Genomic DNA, 19,057 nt, shown 5'->3' on the forward strand with positions numbered 1-19,057 from the left:
CCTCACTTATATGAATCTTTTATCGTCTGTCTTCCATCCCCCCCCGGATGGTTCCCTTCTTGAGGGCAGAGACTAGACCCCATATCTTAGGCACCACCATAGGGCCGTGCTGAGTGGCTAGGACAACAGGCTAGCATTCATCGAGCACCTGCTACGTGCTGAGTGCTGCCCAAGTGCTTTATTATGCACGATCTTACTGGTGCTCACAAGAGCAAAGGTATTATTATAATCCCCGTTTTACAGGTGAGCAAACTGAGGCACAGAGAAGGGAAAGGACTTGTCCAGGGTCACCCAGCAAAGAAGGGGCATTGTTGGGGTTCTAACACAGGCAGCTGAGCTCCTTGGTCCTAATCATCTGCCCCTGTGAAGCGAGGTGAGGTGACCGGCGCCTCTGTGATACACAGTGACCTCAGGGGCACAGGGGCTGGGTGATGGGCGGTCAGCATCCCCTCTGGGCCCCTCTTGACCAACAGCCCTGAGACTTAGGATGACAGCCTGCCTCCCAGAGGCTGGGGAGGCCAGAAGCTGTGGGGTAGGGGAGGGAGGATCGCCAAAGCCATCCTGAGGCCACCATGAGTCTTTCCCCAGAGACGGGCCAACACAGTGGCCTCTCTCATCGACCGCTTCTCGCTCTGTTTACTCCTTCACCCCCTCTCTGTCTCGTTCAAGAACCTCATCGCAATGAGGCTCAGTAAGAGTATGAGCTCTGCTACAGGTCAGCTGGGTGCTTTTGGGCAAGTTCTTTAAGCCTCCAAAGAATATTCAGCATATACTGGGCACGTAGGACATGCTAGCCACTGTGCTAAGCGGGTGACGGCCTCATGTCACGATGATACCGTGCGGTGCACACAATAGGCTCTCCTAGGCTATCGTATACTGTTTTTGAACGGGGAAGCCACGGCTTCCAGAAGGTCAGTCTTGAGCTCAGGCTCACCCGGGGGGTCAGTGGTGGAGCTGGGGTTTCCCCCGGGGCCCAGGAGTTTGGGCTCAGCAGCAAAATGGGAGCACTGGCCCCTAGCCCAGGCATTGATGGGAGCTCTGGGAGGATCATAAAGGAGATTTTTAATTTTCTAGCATTCGTGGGCCCTGCTCAGGGAAGCTATAGTTTAACATTTACCAAGGTCAAAATGACTCCATCAAAACCTCAGAGGCTCTATTTCCACCCTGAGCGGCACACATTGTACATCTCCTTTGTTAAAACAAATAATCAAAAAGGAGCATTCCAAACATAAAGGAAAAAAAAAACCAAACACTGTTTGCCATAAAATCAAAGTCATACAGCCTTGCACGCACTAAAAGCATAGGATAAAGTCTGTCACTTTCCGGAACGGCCTTGGTCATGAAGGTTTGTAACCCTTTATGTAAAAACCATATATAATCCTGCTCCAAACATTCCTTTCCTGAAGCACTCTCTTCCTTGTGAAGACTGTGTATCACCAGCAGCTCTCCTAACTTGGGCTCCAATAAAACTCTTCCTTTCTCTTTAAAAATTCAAAAGGGGTTGTTCATTTTGCAGGGACAACGGAACAGCTCCCCGCACACAGAAGGGGCCCAACTGTGGCCGCCCCTCCGTGGGCCACGTCCTGTCTAATCCCGGCCCTCCTCCTTGACAGCTCGTGGTCACTGGGTCTTCTAGCCCCACGAGGTGGGGATTTCAAGCCCCATGGCTCCAGCCCCAGGATGAACCAAGACTTACCAAACTCAGCTCCGGGGTTGGCCGAAGGGAGTGCCTTCTCTGTCATGCCCCAGTTGAAGATGTAGCAGTTGCCATAATCCGGGTGGAAGATGGATGTGAAGTTCCTAAAAGAAACACCATCAGCCAGAGAGCAGGGCCCACCCCAGCCGGTGCCTCTCTGACCGTCTGCTGTCCAGGACACATAGCGGAGGGGAGCCGCAGAACCCAGCCAGGTGTGCTGGGTAAGCCGGGAACTCAGAGAGGGAAGTGGCTGACATGGTGGGTTGGAGAGGGGATGACTCAGGAGAGGGCCCCCCAGAGGCTGAGGAAGGACACAGCTTTATAAGGAGGCGTGTGGGACCCTATACAGCATCCTCTCTTACGTGCTGGAAATGTTTCCTAAGGAAATAAGTCAACTACCACAAGAAACGTTTCCATAAAGATGCTCACAGCAGTAGCAATGGTATCCTTTAGTTTCAAAGAATTCAGTTAAAAAAAAGACTTTTTTTGGGGCGCCTGGGTGGCTCAGATGGTTAAGCGTCTGCCTTCGGCTCAGGTCATGATCCCAGGGTCCTGGGATCAAGTCCCACATCGGGCTCCTTGCTCAGCAGGGAGCCTGCTTCTCCCTCTCCCTCTGCCTCTCCCTCTGCTTGTTCTCTCTCTGTCTCTCTCGCAAATGAATAAATAAAAATCTTTAAAAAAAAAAAAAAAAAGACTTTTTTGGATATGGAACATTTCAAACACAAAAAAAGTCAAGACACTGAAGTCCACCACCAGCTTCAAGAATCATCACGGCAGGGCCACTAATGTGCTTCATCTCTACCTGCCCTGCCCCATCTCCCTTCCATATTATTCTCAAGCAAATCTCAGATGTCATGATTTTGTCTGTAAACATTTCCAGATGTATTTTGAAAAGTAAGAATTCTTTTTTTTTTTTTTTAAGATTTTATTTATTTATTTGACAGAGACACAGCGAGAGAGGGAACACAAGCAGGGGGAGTGGGAGAGGGAGAAGCAGGCTTCCCGCGGAGCAGGGAGCCCGACACAGGGCTCGATCCCAGGACTCTGGGATCACCACCCAAGCCGAAGGCAGACGCCCAATGACTGAGCCACCCAGGTGCCCCAGTAAGAACTCTTTTAAAAATACTATTACAATGTTAAACATAACTAACAAAAATTCCTTAATATTGTTAAATATTCAGTTCAAAGCTCTAACCGTCTCCTACATGTCGATTTTTGTTTTTATAATTTGTTTGTTTAAATCGGGATCCAAATGAGGTTAACATGCGATTGGTTGATAGGCCTTTCAAGTTTCTTCTAATCTATGGCTCCCTCCATCTGACTTCTTTTTTTTTTTTCTTGTCATATAGCTGTTAAAACAGTTCTGGTTTGACCCAGCTAATCCTTGGAGAGGCAGTGAATGGATCAACATTTTGCACCCCAGATGAATTAAGGGCTTTGGGCAACACCCACTGGTGTTGGTAATAAAACATAAAAATCCTCCCCAAACAGGACCGAGCATCTGTCTCTAACCACCATTCACAGGAAATACTGGAGACAGACGAACAGGTTCAAAGACACCAAAGAAAAGTCAACCTGCAAAATCCAGACCTTGGGGAATGCAACAGGATAAACACCCCAGTTCCTTCCATAAATACCCTGTGAGAGAGGAAAGGGGACACAACCTACAGATGAACAGAAACTTTAAAGACTTGGGTTGCAATCACAACGTGCTGCCTTTAATTGGATCCTGATTCACACACACAAACGAGCAAAAAGGTAGGACATTTATGAGCGTGGACACGACTGGAGAGTTGATGGTATTGAGGAATTATTGTCAAAAAAATTTTTTTTCAGGTGGGATAATGGCATTGTGGTTTGGTTTAAAAAAAAAAAAAAGCCTTTCTCTCTTGCAGATACATTCTGAGCTCTTTACGGGTGAAAGACCCTGGAGTCTGGGCTTTGCTGCAGAATGGATGAGAGGGGATGAGAGTCGTGGTTGTGGGATCGGGAGGGCGCGTCCACGTGAGGTCATCATGCTCTATTCTGTCTATAAGTGTGTCCTCGGGTCTCTGTTAGGAATAGCTTTACAAACGCCTTTGCGTGGTTTTGTTTCGTTTTTCTTGTTTTATTAAAAACAGGAAGGAAGGGGGCTGAGTGCAGGAACAGCCACCGAAATGCAATATTGTCTTCCAAGCCCTGGATTTGGAAACACTTGACTGTGCCACTTTTAGGGGCCAGCCCGGTGCTGCATAGTTCTGCGTACATTCTCTCATTCGATCCTCACAGGAACCCCGTGAGGTCAGCTGTTATTTGCCCCAATGTTGAGATTAGGAAGCCATTCCCTCCACCTTTGCCCCCCCCACCCCTGCACTGGCAGAACAAGGTGGGTCCCGGGCAGGCTGTAACATCCAAGCTGGGAGCTGACCCTGGGCAGACGTGAGCGGCTTACTCCATCTCTGGGCTTCGATGTCCTCAATAGTGAAAGGGAAATCAGGAAGAAATCACATTTCTTCACTCCACAAGTGTTTACTGAGGCAGGTGCAGGGTTGGGGACAACTGAGGTGAACAAGAGAGTCCTGCCCTGGGCATTCACCGTGTGGCGGGGGGACCCAGCGTGGCGAGGGCCTCAGAGCAGCGTCCTGTCCATGCTCCCCTTCCAGAACCTGCCTCTGGCTAGTCCTCCTCTCTCCATCGCTGAGGCTCCCCCGGCAACAGGGTTCGAGCCACCAGTGCCCGGCCCTGCGTGCCTCCCAGGAGCCTCTGCTACCCCTCTTGTTCTAGTAGGATGTTCCTCTGCACAGCGGTCAGGGCGATGGTCTGAACTGTGAATCGGGTCAGGGTACACCCCTGCTCGGAACCCTCCAGAGGCTCCTCGATGCTCACAGAAGGAAACGCAAACGCCCTACGTTGGTCTTCTCCCCCTTGTCTGTTACACTCCAACAGCATTCCGAGATGTTTCTGAATTCAAGGCCCCTGTGCCCGGAATATTCTCTGACCAGCTGGCCACATAAGTGGCTTCTCCTCATCGTTCAGGATTCACCTGCACTGAGACCACCCCTCCCCTCCGCCCCGCACTCCCCAGGCAGAGTCACTTCCCTACCCAGTTACTTGATCGTTTCTACTTGCTTATTCCCTGATAGCATGCGGTCAAAATCGGAAAGGATCTTTAGGTAACTGCTTGCTTATCAGCAGCCCTCTGCTTTAGAAGGTAAGCCCAGGGAGGGCCGTTGTCTGTCTCGAGGGAGGAAGCATTTAGAGGCTAGGATCCCAGGCCGGGCAGCCAGCCTGCCTGGATTCCAGTTTTGGCCTTGTCACTGGTGGCTGGGCAGCCTGGCCGGCCCCACCTGTAATGCCGGGATGGTAAGAGCACCCACCCCACAGGACGAAGGCGAGGGTTGGATGCGAGCACATGGAAATACTCAGCAAGTGCTGGTTGCCACGCTCCCCACTCTGCCCTCAGAGCCTGGCCCACAGTAGACAGACACTCAGTAAATATTTGTTGGGTAAATTATAATATGTGATAAGCGGACCGACAGAGATAAGCTTGGAGGAGTGACACCTCATTCTCCCTGGGATGTGTGTGTGGGGGTGTGTGGGGGTCACGGAAGGGTTCTTGGAGGAGGGGAGGCCTGAGCTGAGACTTTTAAGGCTGGCTAAGAGGTAGGCGAGCAGCGTGGAGGGCAGCGAGGAGAAGGGGCACATCGGGTGGGGAGCACAGCTCAGGCAAAGGCCCGGAGGGAGGAAATAGCTCTGGGCGGGTTCTAGGGAGTCTCCATCTGTGGAGGATCAGGGCTGGGGCCACAGGAGGAACAGAGCAGGGCAAACCGGCTGAAGCCGGGCACTGTTCTGGAGAGCAAGACCCCGCCCCAGGCGTGTGGGGACACAGTGTTCCCAAGAAACCGTCTGTGTGCAGCCCAGGAGCAGGCAGCCGCTCAGGACGCAGCCGGATCCCCTCCTGCCCGTGGCTGTGCTCTCTCTCCGTCTCGCTGTGTGTGCCAACGACCTGCTTGTTGGTCATGCCCTTTACTTGGAGAGGCTGCTCTCAGCACCCGCCGACTCTTGCCCCAGAGCCAGGCATTCTTCCCAAAACACCTTCCCGGGACAGGTGTCAGGCATGTGGCCCGAGACCAGGGCAAACCCCCAGAAAAGACCAGAGAGGTAGAGCATCCTGGCAGGAAGCAGGATAACAGCGGTGGTACTGTGTGGTAGGGGTCGGGAAAGGCTTCCCAGGGCGGGAGCTAGTGAGCCGGTCCCTGAAGCAGTAACAACAAGCTACTGCTGCTTATATATGCCTAGATCTTGGTTTCTAAACGCCGTTCTCCAATAAAAGGAACCAGAGCTCCTCAGAGAAACGGCTGCTTCTAGAGCTGGGGCATCTGAGGTGCCAGAAAGGAAGGAAGTAGTCAAAAAAAAAAAAAGAGAGAGAGAGAGAGAGATGGGGACATGTCAAAGAGACACAGGAGCCCGACGCGAGGAGCTGCTATTGGCCCGAGCTGGAAGAATGTGAGTAAGAAAATAAATAACGTGGGATGTGATTACAACGCAAATATACACAAGTCCGTGCCGGTACAAATGACTGAATAACATGAAGGAACAGAGAGGAAGGAACTCTTCCCCACAGAAGATTTCCAAATAGTCTATATTCCTGTCTCCGGGAGACCAGGAGCCGAGGCCCCCTGTCCCCAAGTCCCCCCTAGAGTGTGGGCTCAACTTCGCGACTCCTTCCACATGGAAGGGAAGATGGTTACCTCGCGATGAAGAAGGCTCTCCCCCCCTCCCATGCCCCGTAACCAAGTGAGGAAGGTCAACATCCCAGGTGGTGTCCCTCCCGGCGTACGATGTGATGAGGAGGACACCTCACCTTTGTGCCATTCTTCCCCTAAACCCATCTTATCTGTATAAACCCAAATCAAGGACTTTCCGTAACACACCATATATGTCCTTCCATCCCCACGATAGCCCTATGAGGCCATGTCACAATCCCCATTTTCCAGATGAGAATACTGAGGCCCAGAGAGGCCAAGAAGCGTGCCCAACAGCCCACAGAGCTGGCATCCAAATCCAGGCAGTTTGGCATCAGGGTCCAAATGTGGCTCCTTTTTCCCTAATTACAGCTGCTGCTTCTTGAGCCTTCGCCACGGGCGAGGGACAGAGGATGGAGTCAGAAGGACAGTGCGGAAGCGGGGACGTAGTGTTTGGAGCCCGGCGCTGGGAGGGCCGAGGGAGGCCCGTGTCCTCTGGCCCCGGGTCTGAGGCTGACTCAGGAAGGCAGGTGACAAAGAACAGGCTCGGGAGACATGGGTGGGGAGGGAAGATGATGATCTGGTTTTCTGGTGGCCAAGACTGCCAGCACAGCTGCTCACCAGCTGTGTGACCTCAGAGGCGTCGCGGAACCTCTCTGGGCCTTGGCTGCCTCCTACAGAATGGGGTGACATAAGAGTACCTTTCTCATGGCCTTGTGGCCAGGGTTAAATGAATTTTATACCTGTGAAGTGCTAAGAATAGCATCTGACACATCAGCAGGGCTCAATACATGTTAGCATTATTATTGAATAATGAGTTCCTTATCAAATGTGGGTTTAATGATAATAATAACTATTATTTATTGAGGCCGGCACTCTGTCGGCATATCACCTCACTGAACACTCACAATAACCCAGCCAGGTAGGCATGTCATTACCCCATTTCACAAAAGAGGAAAACCGAGGCCCATTGAGGTTAAACTTGTTTAGGGTCACACGGCTTGTAAGACAGGGCAAGGATTTGAACCCGGGGGTCTAACCGCACAGCCCAGCCTTGACCCCCTCGCTAGAGTTACTCCCCAGCCACAGCCACATCACAGAAGCGGTGTGGCCGACGCTGGGTGTTTTGCCTGCCCAATGCCATCTATTCCCCCTTCTCTGCTAACAGCTCCTCCGCTTCTCTTTGGGGGACCACCCACTCCTCAGTCTCAGTCCCCATGACCCAATGGGACCTGCTCTGTGGACCGAGCCAGCGCAGGAGCCGCCCACGATCTTCTGACACCGGGACCCCGCTCAGGGCCCAGGGACCTGACGGTAGAGCCCCGCAGACCCTAACGGACCCCCCCTTTCCCACCTAACCCCCAGCCCCCCAGCCAGGGCTCTTCTCGCTGAGCAGTCGGGCTCCAGGCTTGAAGGCAGAGCCTGACCTCTCTCTCTCCAGCCGAGGGGGCAAAGGTGACGGCGCGGATGTGACACACCGGTGCATGGGCTGCCTGCAGCCTTCTGGGAGGGCCGCCAGGAGCATCTGGCCAGGGATGCGCTGAGCAAAGGCCACCGGCTGAGAGCGAGGGGTTGGCAGCCAGCCATGCCGCCACCGACGGCAGGACGCGTCCCGTCAGCAGGGGCACCGGCCTGTGCTTTTCCACCTGCGGCCACACCTTTCCAGCTCACGCCACGCGGGCGGCCGGGTGTGCAGCTCCTCTGGCGGGGGGCCCTGGATTTCCTGACACGGCCTGCAGATTGCCCGCCCCTGTGCATTTTGGGGGACACAGGGTCCCTGCGGCGTTTAGCAGACTCTCACTAGAGCTTCCTGAAGGCTCATGGGTGGAGGGAGCGCGGGGCTCAGGCACCGTCCCCGGGAGGGTGACACGGGAAGCCTGTCACTCATGAGACGTGGCAGGACTCCGTGGACTTCAGGGGCCCAAAGTGCGAGACTGTGGAGCCCCGGACCAACAGGACGCCAGCCCGCGTGGGCCCCGCACACCCCGAGGCCCTGCCGCCGTGGCTCTGCGTGGGCCCAGCCTCCAGGCGGCGGTCCCGCCCCAGAGACGCTAGGGCCCAGGGCTGGAGGTGTCAGCAGCGGGGGGGGGGGGGGGGGAGGGGGGGGTGAAGGAGGCACAGGCTTTTGGGGTGAACGTTACTCTCAGTCTGCCATCCTGTCCACCTTGGGGGTTGTCAGGGATGCCAGCGAACACTCCCAGGGCCCCCTTCTAAGTGCCCAGCTGAGCCAACTCAGCCCCGCTCCCGGGAAGCCGAGGCGGCGGCCGGATGGTCCGGGATGAGAACCAGGGCAGGAGGTGCCGGGGTGCCCGCTGGCTGTTGGGGGCGAACAGCTCCCAGCCGCCCCCCCTGCAGCCGCCTTGCCTGGGAAGTGAGGGGACCCCAGCCCACCCCCCACGAGGTACTGATGCAGCCGGGACAAAGGGCTGGCCCCTCAGGAGGACAATCCTGTGGTGTGGCTGATGCTCTGGATGCCGAGACGTCGCCTGAGAGACCACGGCCACACTGAGCTCTTTCCTCCTTCCCCATCCCGCTTTCCTTTACAGACGTGTCCTAAAGCGAGTCCCTCCGTGCGTCATGGGCCCTCCACACATCCCTGTCTCAGGCTCTGCCCCAGGAGATCCGACCAGAGACCCCGAGGCACAGGACACGGTGCTGGTCCGTGGCCGCGCGGGGCTGTGATGGGGGGGCGGGGGGGGGCAGGCCGGCCGGGCCGGGGGCGGCTCTCACCTGTAGTTGCAGGGCTCGGGCCCGAACAGGCAGGCCAGGATCAGCTGCTCGGCGGGGTAGCCCATCTCCACCAGCTTGTGCCTGGGCACTTGCGAGAAGATGTTGGTGGCCTGCAGGAGGTACCACTCCGTCAGGGCCTGGGTGGCGCTGGTGAAATTCCGGAAAGTGCACACGGTCCCGTTGAGGCGGCACTGCGGAGGCCGAGTGGGGTTCTGGTGGGCACAGGGCGTGCTGGCTACCCCCCGCCACTGTCCCCAAGGGCCAGCTGCCCTTCCCCTGGTGGCACCGCGGTGCCGGGGCTAGCGGCTGCTGAGCCGGTGGAGAATGTGTTCACCCCACGCTCGCAGGGCTCGGGAGTGTCCCCTCACACATGGCTGCTGGGTCACCAGGTCTCACACACGGTCGCCAGCCACCTCTATACTAGCCTTATGCATGAGCAAATACACTCACACACACACGCACACGCCCACCTCCTGACATTCACAGCCACACAATGTCATGGTCACAACCGCACACACCCATATCCAAACTTTCTCCTGGCGCACGTACCTAGCTGATCCACATTCACGCTCCTGTGGCCACACAGACAGACGCACCTGGACCCTCCAACTCCCCTGACTCCTTTGCCGGCCTCCTCGAAGACTTCCAGAGGCAGCTCCCTGGAGGCCGTGTGGACCATGAAGGACTCAAGGCTCAAGGCTCCCTCTCCCTCGCTGGGGGAAGGAGCTGGGCCTTGTCAGCCTGAGCCCTGTGAGGGGCGCAGCCCCCCCCCACAGCCGGCCCACCATGACACCCAGGTCACCGTGCAGACACAGCACTGCGGCGGCCCCAGGCCTCTGGCCTCAGCCACTCTGCCTCTGTCGGCCCTCACAGTGGGCCTTCCTTCTGGAACCCAGGAGGCCGGGAGGAGCTTCTCCGCATTGTGAGACTGCCTTCCCCAGGGCCGGCCGGGGGCACTGTCCTCAGGCCCATTCCTGGAGGTCCCCTCGTCTCTCCTTAGGGAGATGACGACAATACTTAACACTCACTCTGTCCCAGGCTCTGTTCCGAGGGCTGTCTATTACCGCATTCGCTTTGTACAGCAACCCTACTCCATCATCGGGAGGAAACTGAGGCCAGCAGGCCCTCCTCCCCACCACACGTGCACACCCGCGCACACACACACGCACACACACACACAGCATGCACCGTGTGCGCACACACAGGGCCTGACCCCGAGATCCGGGGCAGCCCCCCGGAACGAGCCTGCTTCACAGATGAGGAGCCGGACACGGGAGGCCGGGTAACGCTAAAAACCAGTAGGGCACTGGGTCAGAGAGGGCACGGGGCCTCTGGAGCCTCGGACTGTTCGCTGGTTTTTCGGAGATGTAGGGGGAGCCCCGACCTGGTGGAGGCCCCCACCCAAGGGTGACCATCCGAATTACCAGGGAGGCTGCTAACAATACAGATTCCTAGGCCCGTTCAGCTTCCCCAGGAGTGGGGGCCATCGCAGCATCCCGGCGCAGGGCGGTTACGCTCTGGCATCGGACGGCACTGCAAGGCTGTGGGTTTTCACCTCCCGGGTATTTATGCTCTTGTCTTTTGATAGCAAGACTTAATTCCTTCTTCAGGAAAGCACCCTTTCGCCCCCTCACTGGGTCCACGTGGTAGAGGCTGACGTCAACCCAGCTCCAGGGCACATGACCCAGGACTGGCCAATCATGAGAGCCCATTCTCCAGCGCACGGTGATTGGTTGAGGGGTGAGCATGTGACCCGATGAGTCGGTCCCAGGACTTTCGCTGAGGCTATTGGGGAACAGCGGTTCTGTTTGTCGGGGGAGAGTGCTGAGCTGATGGGGTGTATGTCTGGCATTGCCAAGACCTTCTGCATGGAGAGAGCCTGCCAGAGAGTGAGGTTAACTGGGAGAAAAGCTGAACAAAAATGGAGTGAGTTAGGGTCCTGATGGCAGCGTTTGAATGCCTGGATCCAGCCATCCCTGAATGCATTCTACCCCTGGACTTCTCAGTATGTGAGCCAGTGAATTCCTTGTTTTGCTTAAGCTAGTTTGACCTGGGTCACTCGCATCCAATAGTGTCTTGACTAACATACCAGCGCTATTAAAAAAAAAAAAAAAGCTTTGTAAACATACAAAATGGGCACTGGCTTCCAGCCTGCCTTTCCCCTAGCAAGACCCAGATTATTTAAGGAAAGAAAATCCCATCAGCCTCCCTGGGAAGGGTCTGTTGCTCGATGTGTGCCCGGGGCCCACTTACTAGTCTCATGGCCACTTTGCACCCCTGGGCAGTGCAGGTCCTTCCTGGCTCTGGGCTGCTGCTTGCTGAGCCATTGTGGACATCCCCAAGGAGGTCAAGGACCACCGGGCGGCTGGGCTTCCGCTCGTCGATCAGAACCAGCGGCGTGTCGTTCCAGATGGTGAAGTTCAGAGTCCTAGTGGTGTTGGCGTAGCTCTGCTCAGGAGCCAGGATCCTCTCCAGGACCGCTTCCATGAGCTCATCCAGATCCTTCAGCAAATGCTTGACTTTGGAATACCTGGGTGGGGAGGGGGCCAGGGCAGGTGAGGGGCAGAGGGCAACCGCAGTCTGGGGTCCCCCCTACCCCAACGTGGCTGCCAGCCACCACGTGTGAGGAGAGTGTTCTGCCCAAGCCCCCTGCCTCTCTACCCACCCGCCCAGGCATCCATGACTCCTTCTACCCACCCGCTCACTTCTTCATCCACCGAGTATGCAGTGAGCGCCTACTAGGCGCCAGGCAGTGTGCAAAGCACAGAGGATATGATAGCGAACAAGACACATGGGGTCCCTTTCCTTATGAAGTTCACATTCTAAGGAGGAAGACTCCTAACCGCTCCTGGTTCCAATTCTCCAGCAGCGACTCTGGGAAAAGGGTCCAGTTTCAGGAGGGAGAAGGAGGGTGAGAGTGTGGGGCTGGGCTCCAGCAGCTTCTCGCAGCCTCCGGGGGCTCCCGTATTGGAAATGGTGACCGGTCACTCTGGCAGAAATGTGTCCAGACCAGGGAGTGAGTGTTAATGCCTGGCCACAGACCCACGTCCTGGTACAAAGGGGTACAGCGGCCCGAGCTGAGATCGGCTTCAGCTGCGGACACCTCCTGTCCCCGGACCATGAAACCAGCCACCTGTGTGTACACAGCAAGAGGAGGGCTCGGGGAGGGCGGTGGGCTGTGGGGATGGGGGCTGCTAGGTTAGCCCGGATGTCCACACTGCTGTCGAGCAAGGTGGGTCATGGCCTGAGGTCTGGGTTCGAATCCTGCCATGCCACTTGGTATCCGTGTGACCCCTGGGGCAAGTTAGCATCTCCGAGGCTCTGTTCTCTCGTCTACAAGATGGGGGGATTATTTACCCCGGAGGGCTAGCGGTGAGGTAGGGTCTCTCCAGCACCAAGAACCGTGCCTGGCCAGGGCAGTGTTGTACTATGATGACTACGGCTTTTCTGGAGGGGCCCCAAGCAGGCAGGAGCCCGATTACTAGAAAGAAGGGTCTTTCTGATCACTAGACATGTAATCAGGAAGTAAGAATTCCCTTCCAGGACCTTCTTTTGGACAAGAATGTTCCCTGTGCCTCAGCCACGCTGGCCCTTCTGCAGTTCCTTGAAAGCACCAGACTCTGTGTCGTCCCAGGGCCGCGGCAGCCGTCCTCCACTTGGGCCACTCTGCATCCCACCTAGCTCGCTTCTGCTCATGCCTTGTTCTCCTCTGACTGACCCCTGCCCCTCCCCAACCCTGGTAGGTCGGTCCCCGGCATGTCCCTTTCAGAGGCCTTGCCAGCACGTGGTTGCACGGTGGCAACTCTGGAGTCAGATCAGGCCTGGGTTCCGATGCCACAGTTGTTTGCTGTGTGTCTCTGGGCAAGTTCCCTAATCTCTCTGAATCTCCATTTCCCCACCCATAAATTGGGGCTAATACAGTCGTGCCCACCCCTAGGGTGGTTGTGTGGATTAGAATTACATAAATCAACCAAAAAGCACTGGACATACTGCCTGGTAATTCATCAGCCCTTGATGTACTATTGCTATATATATATTTTTATCATCGCGATTATAATTAATTCAAACTTACAACCCCTCGATCGAGAGTTGCATGCTCTGCTGACTGATCAGCCCAGTGTCCCTAGGAAGTTTATGAATTTTGAAAGGTACTTGCTGCAAAGGGATGACGCAAACAGGGAAAGAAAGAGAGAAGGAGAAAAAGGAGGGAAGGGGAGGATGGAAGGAAAGAAAAGGAAAACGAAGAGAAGGGAAGGGGGGAGAGAGAAGGGGGGAGAGGGAAGGAGGGAGGGGGAGGACAGAGAGAGGGAGGGGGAGAGATGGAGAGAGGGAGGGAAGGGAAGGGAGGGAGGGAGAGTAGGAGAGGCGGCAGGGAGGGAGGGAGAGAAATAAGGGGGACGGGAGAGAGGGAGGGAGGGAGGGAGGGAGGGAGGGAGGGAGGCGGGGAGAGCCAGCCCCGCAGTCCAGGGACCACCTACTGGAAGGGGCTGGCATTGCAGATGGTGACGGCGGGGAAGTCCATGGTCTTGAAGCCGATGGAGAGGGACACGCTGACCTCCCAGCTCAGGTAGGTCCTGATGAAGACGCCCCACTGCCAGCAGACCAGGGAGGTGAAGAGCAGCGTGATCAGGAACCACATGGCCTTCTTCTTGGGCCCCTCGCAGATGATGCGCTTGGGGCCGTGGGTGTTGGTGTTGTTGCAGTACCACACCAGCAGCTCCTTGTACGTGTAGCCCGGGCCCTTCTGCAGCCGGTGCAGGCACTTCCGCAGGTACTTCTTCAGGTGCATCGCGGCGCCTGCGCGGACACCCCGACACCCCGCAACCAGATCCAGCGCGCGGCCCGCGGCCCAGGCGGCCCCGTCCCGGTCCGGGCCAGAGCCTGGGCACCCGACACAGGCAGCCGGCGCCGCCCATCCCAGCCTCCCTCCCCAGCTTGCTCTCTCCTCCTTTCTCTTCTTCCCTTCCCCCTCCCCCTCCCCTCCCTCCCCTTCCCAGCCCCTTCCCCTTCTCTCCCAACCCTCTTCCCCATCCCTCTCTCCCCTCCTTCCCTCCCTTTCCCTCGCCTTCCTTCCGTGCCCCTCCCCCTCTCCTCCTTTCCCTCCCTTCCCCCTTCCCAATCCCTTCCTCCTCTTTCCCTCCCTCTCCCCCTTCTCTCCCTCCCCTCTTCTTTCCCTCTCCTCCCTCTTTCCCCTTCCTTACCCCCTTCCCCTTCCCTCCTTATCCCCTTCCCCGTCCCTCCCTCCCCTCCTTCCCTCCCTCTCCTCCTTCTCTCCCTCCCTTCCCTTCCTGCCATCTATCCTCCACGCATCCAACCAACCAGAAAGCATTTATTGACTGCCTACTGTATGCCAGGCACTGAATTAGTCCCTCTGGACTCAATGATGGGCAAAACAAACAAGGTTTCTGCCCTCTGGGAATTTTTAGCCTAGTGGACAAGTTACTTAAACTCCCAACTCCTTAGGTACTCCATCTGTAAAGTGGGGATAATTGTACCTCATTTACAGAATTGCTGAGAGGGTAAAACTAGGTACCTGATGCACAAAACGTGCTAAATACAGTGCCTAGCTCAGACTAAGTGCCCAATATGTCGGCTACTTTTATTTATGTTTTATTTTATTTTTATTATTTTTATTTATTTTATTTTTAATTAATATATTTTTTAGAGAGAGAGAGAGCTTGGGTGAGTGGGGGCGGGAGGGACAGAGGGAGAGGGAGAGAGAGAATCTCAAGCAGGCTTCACACCCAGTACAGAGCCCAACGTGAAGCTCGATCTCACAACCCTGAGATCATGACCTGAGCCGAAATCAGGAGTCCAAAACTTAATCGACAGAGCCACCCAGGTGCCCCATCAGCTACCTTCATTACAAGCTATTGGCGGGCGAGGCGGATGTTCTTCAAATAGTCCATCCAAAATGCATAGTTATGAAACATGGTAGGAAGGGGTGGGACCCTAAAAGGGTGGTGGTGAAGAGCCAGGACTCTGGAGGTGAAATGTCTGCTTTGAATCTCAGCCCCACCACTTTCTACCTGTGTGACTTTGAGCCAATCACTTTCCCGGTGCCCCAGTTTCCTGGTCTGTAATGGGGATAATAATGCGTCTCCCTCAGAGGTTGTTGTGAAGACCAAATGAAAATATGTAGCGTGTGGATGAATGCCTGGCACCCCCCACCCCCACCCCGGTTCCGAGAATCCCCGGAGAAGTTGAGTTAAAGAACACAGAGTTAACTAGGGAAAGAGGAGCGGAGGGGGGCACTCAGGTGGAGGGGACACGGGAGGAGGGAGCCTGGAGAGGTGAGCAGGACCTCGTGGGTTAGGATTTGGAGGCATGGAGGCATGATGCCGTCCAGTCCACCATCTGGAAAGACACGGGCTGGAACGGGGTGAGGGTGGGTCCGGACACATCGGGGGCTAGCTGTGGGTTGTCGAGGAATGTCTAATCCTTCTTTCTGAGACTCTGTTCCTCCCCTGCATGAGGGGACAGGGTTCTTGTGAAGAGGAACCCAGAGATGTGTCACAGAGCCTGGCCCATGATGGCGTCTCAGGCAGTACCTGTTTCCTCCCTCCCTCTCCTGAGACAGAGAAGGAACCTGCTGCTGGAGCATCCCAGCTCTATGCTGGGAGCCCGGGCCGGCCAAAGGCCACCTCCTTCTTGCAGCTGTCCTGACTCCCTGGCTGGAGGGACCCTCACCCTCCTCTCAGAGCCGCTCCCTTTCGGGGAGCACTGTGGTGGGCAGTGCAGTGCCTGCTGGTCCAGCGTTCTTCACCCCCTCTCCCCTCCGGCTCTGTGTGTCCTCAGGGAAACTGCCCCTCCCCCAGTCTCAGCTGGTGTGAGCTGCCAGGTTGGCTCTGCCCCTAGTCTGAGGGGTGCTCACATTAACCCCCGTGTGGACTGTTGAGACTCAATTCTATGACTTTATGCCAGTCTAACTGAGGCAGAGATTCCTTTTTTAACAAAGACTACTAAGCTGGTGGTATTTGGTGCCACAAATAAGGAGACTGCCTGAGAATTAAAGCCAACACAGAGGAAAGCAGGGCCACAAGATGGAGAGAGTGATTTCTGACAACATTTGAACACCTGGATCCAGCCACTCCTGAAGCCATTTATTCCTGGACTCAGCAGATACAAGAATCAATACCCTTCTTTCTTACTTATGGTGATGCAAATTGGGTATCTGTCATTTGCAGCCATTAGAATCTTAAAAAGAAAGAAATTCACCTCATTCTACCCCGTGTCATACCCACTTCTGGCTATGGCCTCTCATTCTGATGAGATCATAAGCCCTCTGAGAGTAGCGGCTCGGTATTCCTGACAAGCCCAGCACAGTGCCTGGAATTCCACAGAATAGCTAAATGGATAATGCCAGACCTTCATATCTAAACAGAGATCTTAAACTTGCTCAAGCATGTTCACTGCTGACCTAATTTTCTGACACAGTAATATCCCCCACCGTCCTTGCCAAAGCATTAAAGGCTTTCCCCTCCAATGCCTCTGCTCGCTGATGGAAATCAAGCTCCCTGTGCCTGCTCAGGCCATCATGGCTCTAAGATGGACGTTCACAGATTAACCCAACTCCCATCTTTCCCTAGACGGCCCATTCCCTGCTCTGGGAAAGTAAAGTGACAGTGATCATAGTAATAACAGCTCCAAGGGCACCATCAAAGCACTACGTGTTTACCATGATTGGGGCACTGCAAGGTGGTGCGTGTGTTATTTCATTCTTAGATATTATTATCCACTACTATAAACTTGGGAAGAACTGGGGCTTTGTCTGTCTTTATAGTCTAGCACCCCAAGGCCTAATAGGTGAGAAGCACATGAGGCTCCAATAAACTGCCACGGAATAACCAGACAAAGGGCCTCTCTGATGTCTCTCCTTTGCCATTCTCATTTAATCATTCTGGTTCAGCCAAGGAGAAAGTCGGTTTAGTACAGACAGGTCCTGAGCATCTATGTAATTCCTGCTTATCTCCCAGATTAACCATCAGGCCTCAGGCTCAGAACTTTACCAGGCAACAGTATCTAGTTGGAATTCACATCATTCTGTTTTCATTGGGTTGTTGTTGTTTTTTTTTTTTTTGTAAAGATTTTATTTATTTATTTGAGAGGAGAGAGAGAGAGCGAGCATGAGTGGGGGGAGGGAGGGGCAGAGGGAGAAACAGACTCCCCGCTGAGCAGGGAGCCCGATGCGGGACTCGATCCCAGGACCCCAGGATCATGACCCAAGCCAAAGGCAGGTGTTTAACCGACTGAGCCACCCAGTCGCCCTCACTGGGTTTCTTTTTAAGAGGGATCTCCTATTCATGGCAAGAGATACTGGCCTTTGCTTTCCGTTCACAAATACACTTAAGTAAAAAAAATGGGAAATGTGCTTAAAGAAAAATATCCAGTGAACAAGTCTGCCACGCAGCAAACACCGCGACAGACGTAGATGAGTAACAGAAGTTGGTGGAGTACCGGCTTATCTCCTACCTCGTTCGATCCCTTGGGCCATTAACCAAGTACAAATCAGTCAGTGCTACAAACAACTTTATGTTGTTCCCATCAGATTTCACCGCCCAGGTGATAGATGGTCTGTATTTGGTAGAAAGGTTTAACTCCGCTTAAGGCTTAAACCAACCCAAACAAGCCAAGGGGAGATTGAGTCCACTCATGGACTCGGGAACAGTGGTCATGCTTCGGAGAGTCCCCGACTACGTCAACACCTTGGCCCACACTGGTGGTAAATGTTCCTGGCCTCAAATACAACAGTGAAGGGTGTGTACAACTGATTCTGCTTTCTTAAAAGAGGAAACACACACTTGCTTTCAGAGACAAGTTTGTCCTGAGATTTGACTCAGTCTCTTGGTGGGAGGACAATTGGGAACACAGGTGTGTGTCTTTACCTATTATCTTGACAAGGGGACACATAAATGCTCTTCCTATGGTCCGTTCTTCCAAACCTTCTGAATGAGAGGTTGCAACTCGTGCCCTAGGAGCTGCCTTGGGTTTGCAAAAGTGGTTTTGTTGTGGGCACAGTATTCATTTTTAGAATTCTCATTTAAAAATAACAGCTTTATGGAGCTATAATTCATGTACCAGATAACTCATGCATTTAAAGTGTAGAATTTGGTGGATTTTAGTATATTCGCAGAATTACTCCACCATCCCAATAAATTTTAAAGCATTTTCATCTCCGCCCAGAGAAACTCTGTATCCATTAGGGTCACTCCTCATTTCTCCCTCCACCATTCCCAGCCCCAGGATCTGTCTCTATAGATTTGCCTCTTCTGGACCTTTCATATAAATGGAACCATACCTAATGTGTTTTTTTTGTGACTGGTCTTTTTCACTTAGCATTATGTCTTTCTTAAAAGACATCCAGGTTCATCCATCTTGTAGCATGGATCAGTACTTCATTTCTTTTTATTGTCAAATAATGTTCCATATTATGGGATATATCACATTTTATTTATCCATTGATCAGTTGATGGACATTGGTATTGCTTTAACTTTTTGGCTAGTTTGAGTAGTACTGCTATAAATAATCCCGTACAAGTCTTTGTGTGGACATACATTTTCATTTCTCTTGGGTACATACCTAGGAGTGGATATACCCACTGAATCGTATGGTAATTCTATGTTTAACCTTTTGAAGAACTGACAGACTGTTTTCCAAAGTGGCTACACTATTTTCAAAATCCACTAGCAGTGTATGAGGATTCCAGTTTCTCCACATCCTCTTCCAATGCTTGTTATCATTCAATTAAAAAAAAAAATTATTCTTGCCTTACTAGTGGGAGTAAAGGGGCATCTTATTCTGGTTTTATTTGCATTTTCCTGACAGCTAATGATGTTGCCCATCTTTTCACGTGCTCTTGACCAATATATCCATTGTACGGCCAATATATCTTTGGGAAAATATGTA

General features: G+C 53.9%; 1 protein-coding gene across 2 annotated transcripts in view; it reads right to left on the minus strand.

The window, feature by feature from the left end:
* SCNN1B (sodium channel epithelial 1 subunit beta) overlaps window positions 1-19,057 on the minus strand; it is a 56,039-nt gene that overhangs the window by 7,633 nt on the left and 29,349 nt on the right. Inside the window, exons 2-5 of one of the 2 annotated variants that reach the window (XM_036105235.2) lie at window positions 13,629-13,947; window positions 11,404-11,680; window positions 9,151-9,341; window positions 1,697-1,800 (exon numbers count right to left, since the gene is read on the minus strand). In XM_036105235.2, coding sequence (XP_035961128.1) covers window positions 1,697-1,800; window positions 9,151-9,341; window positions 11,404-11,680; window positions 13,629-13,939 — 883 coding nt within the window. In that variant the 5' untranslated portion in view covers window positions 13,940-13,947. Of the gene's footprint in view, window positions 1-1,696; window positions 1,801-9,150; window positions 9,342-11,403; window positions 11,681-13,628; window positions 14,085-19,057 lie in introns of those variants that run through there. The other variant, XM_036105238.2, reaches the window with a different exon arrangement.

This window comes from Halichoerus grypus, chromosome 6 (genome assembly GCF_964656455.1).
Source record: "Halichoerus grypus chromosome 6, mHalGry1.hap1.1, whole genome shotgun sequence".
Lineage (NCBI taxonomy): Eukaryota > Metazoa > Chordata > Mammalia > Carnivora > Phocidae > Halichoerus > Halichoerus grypus.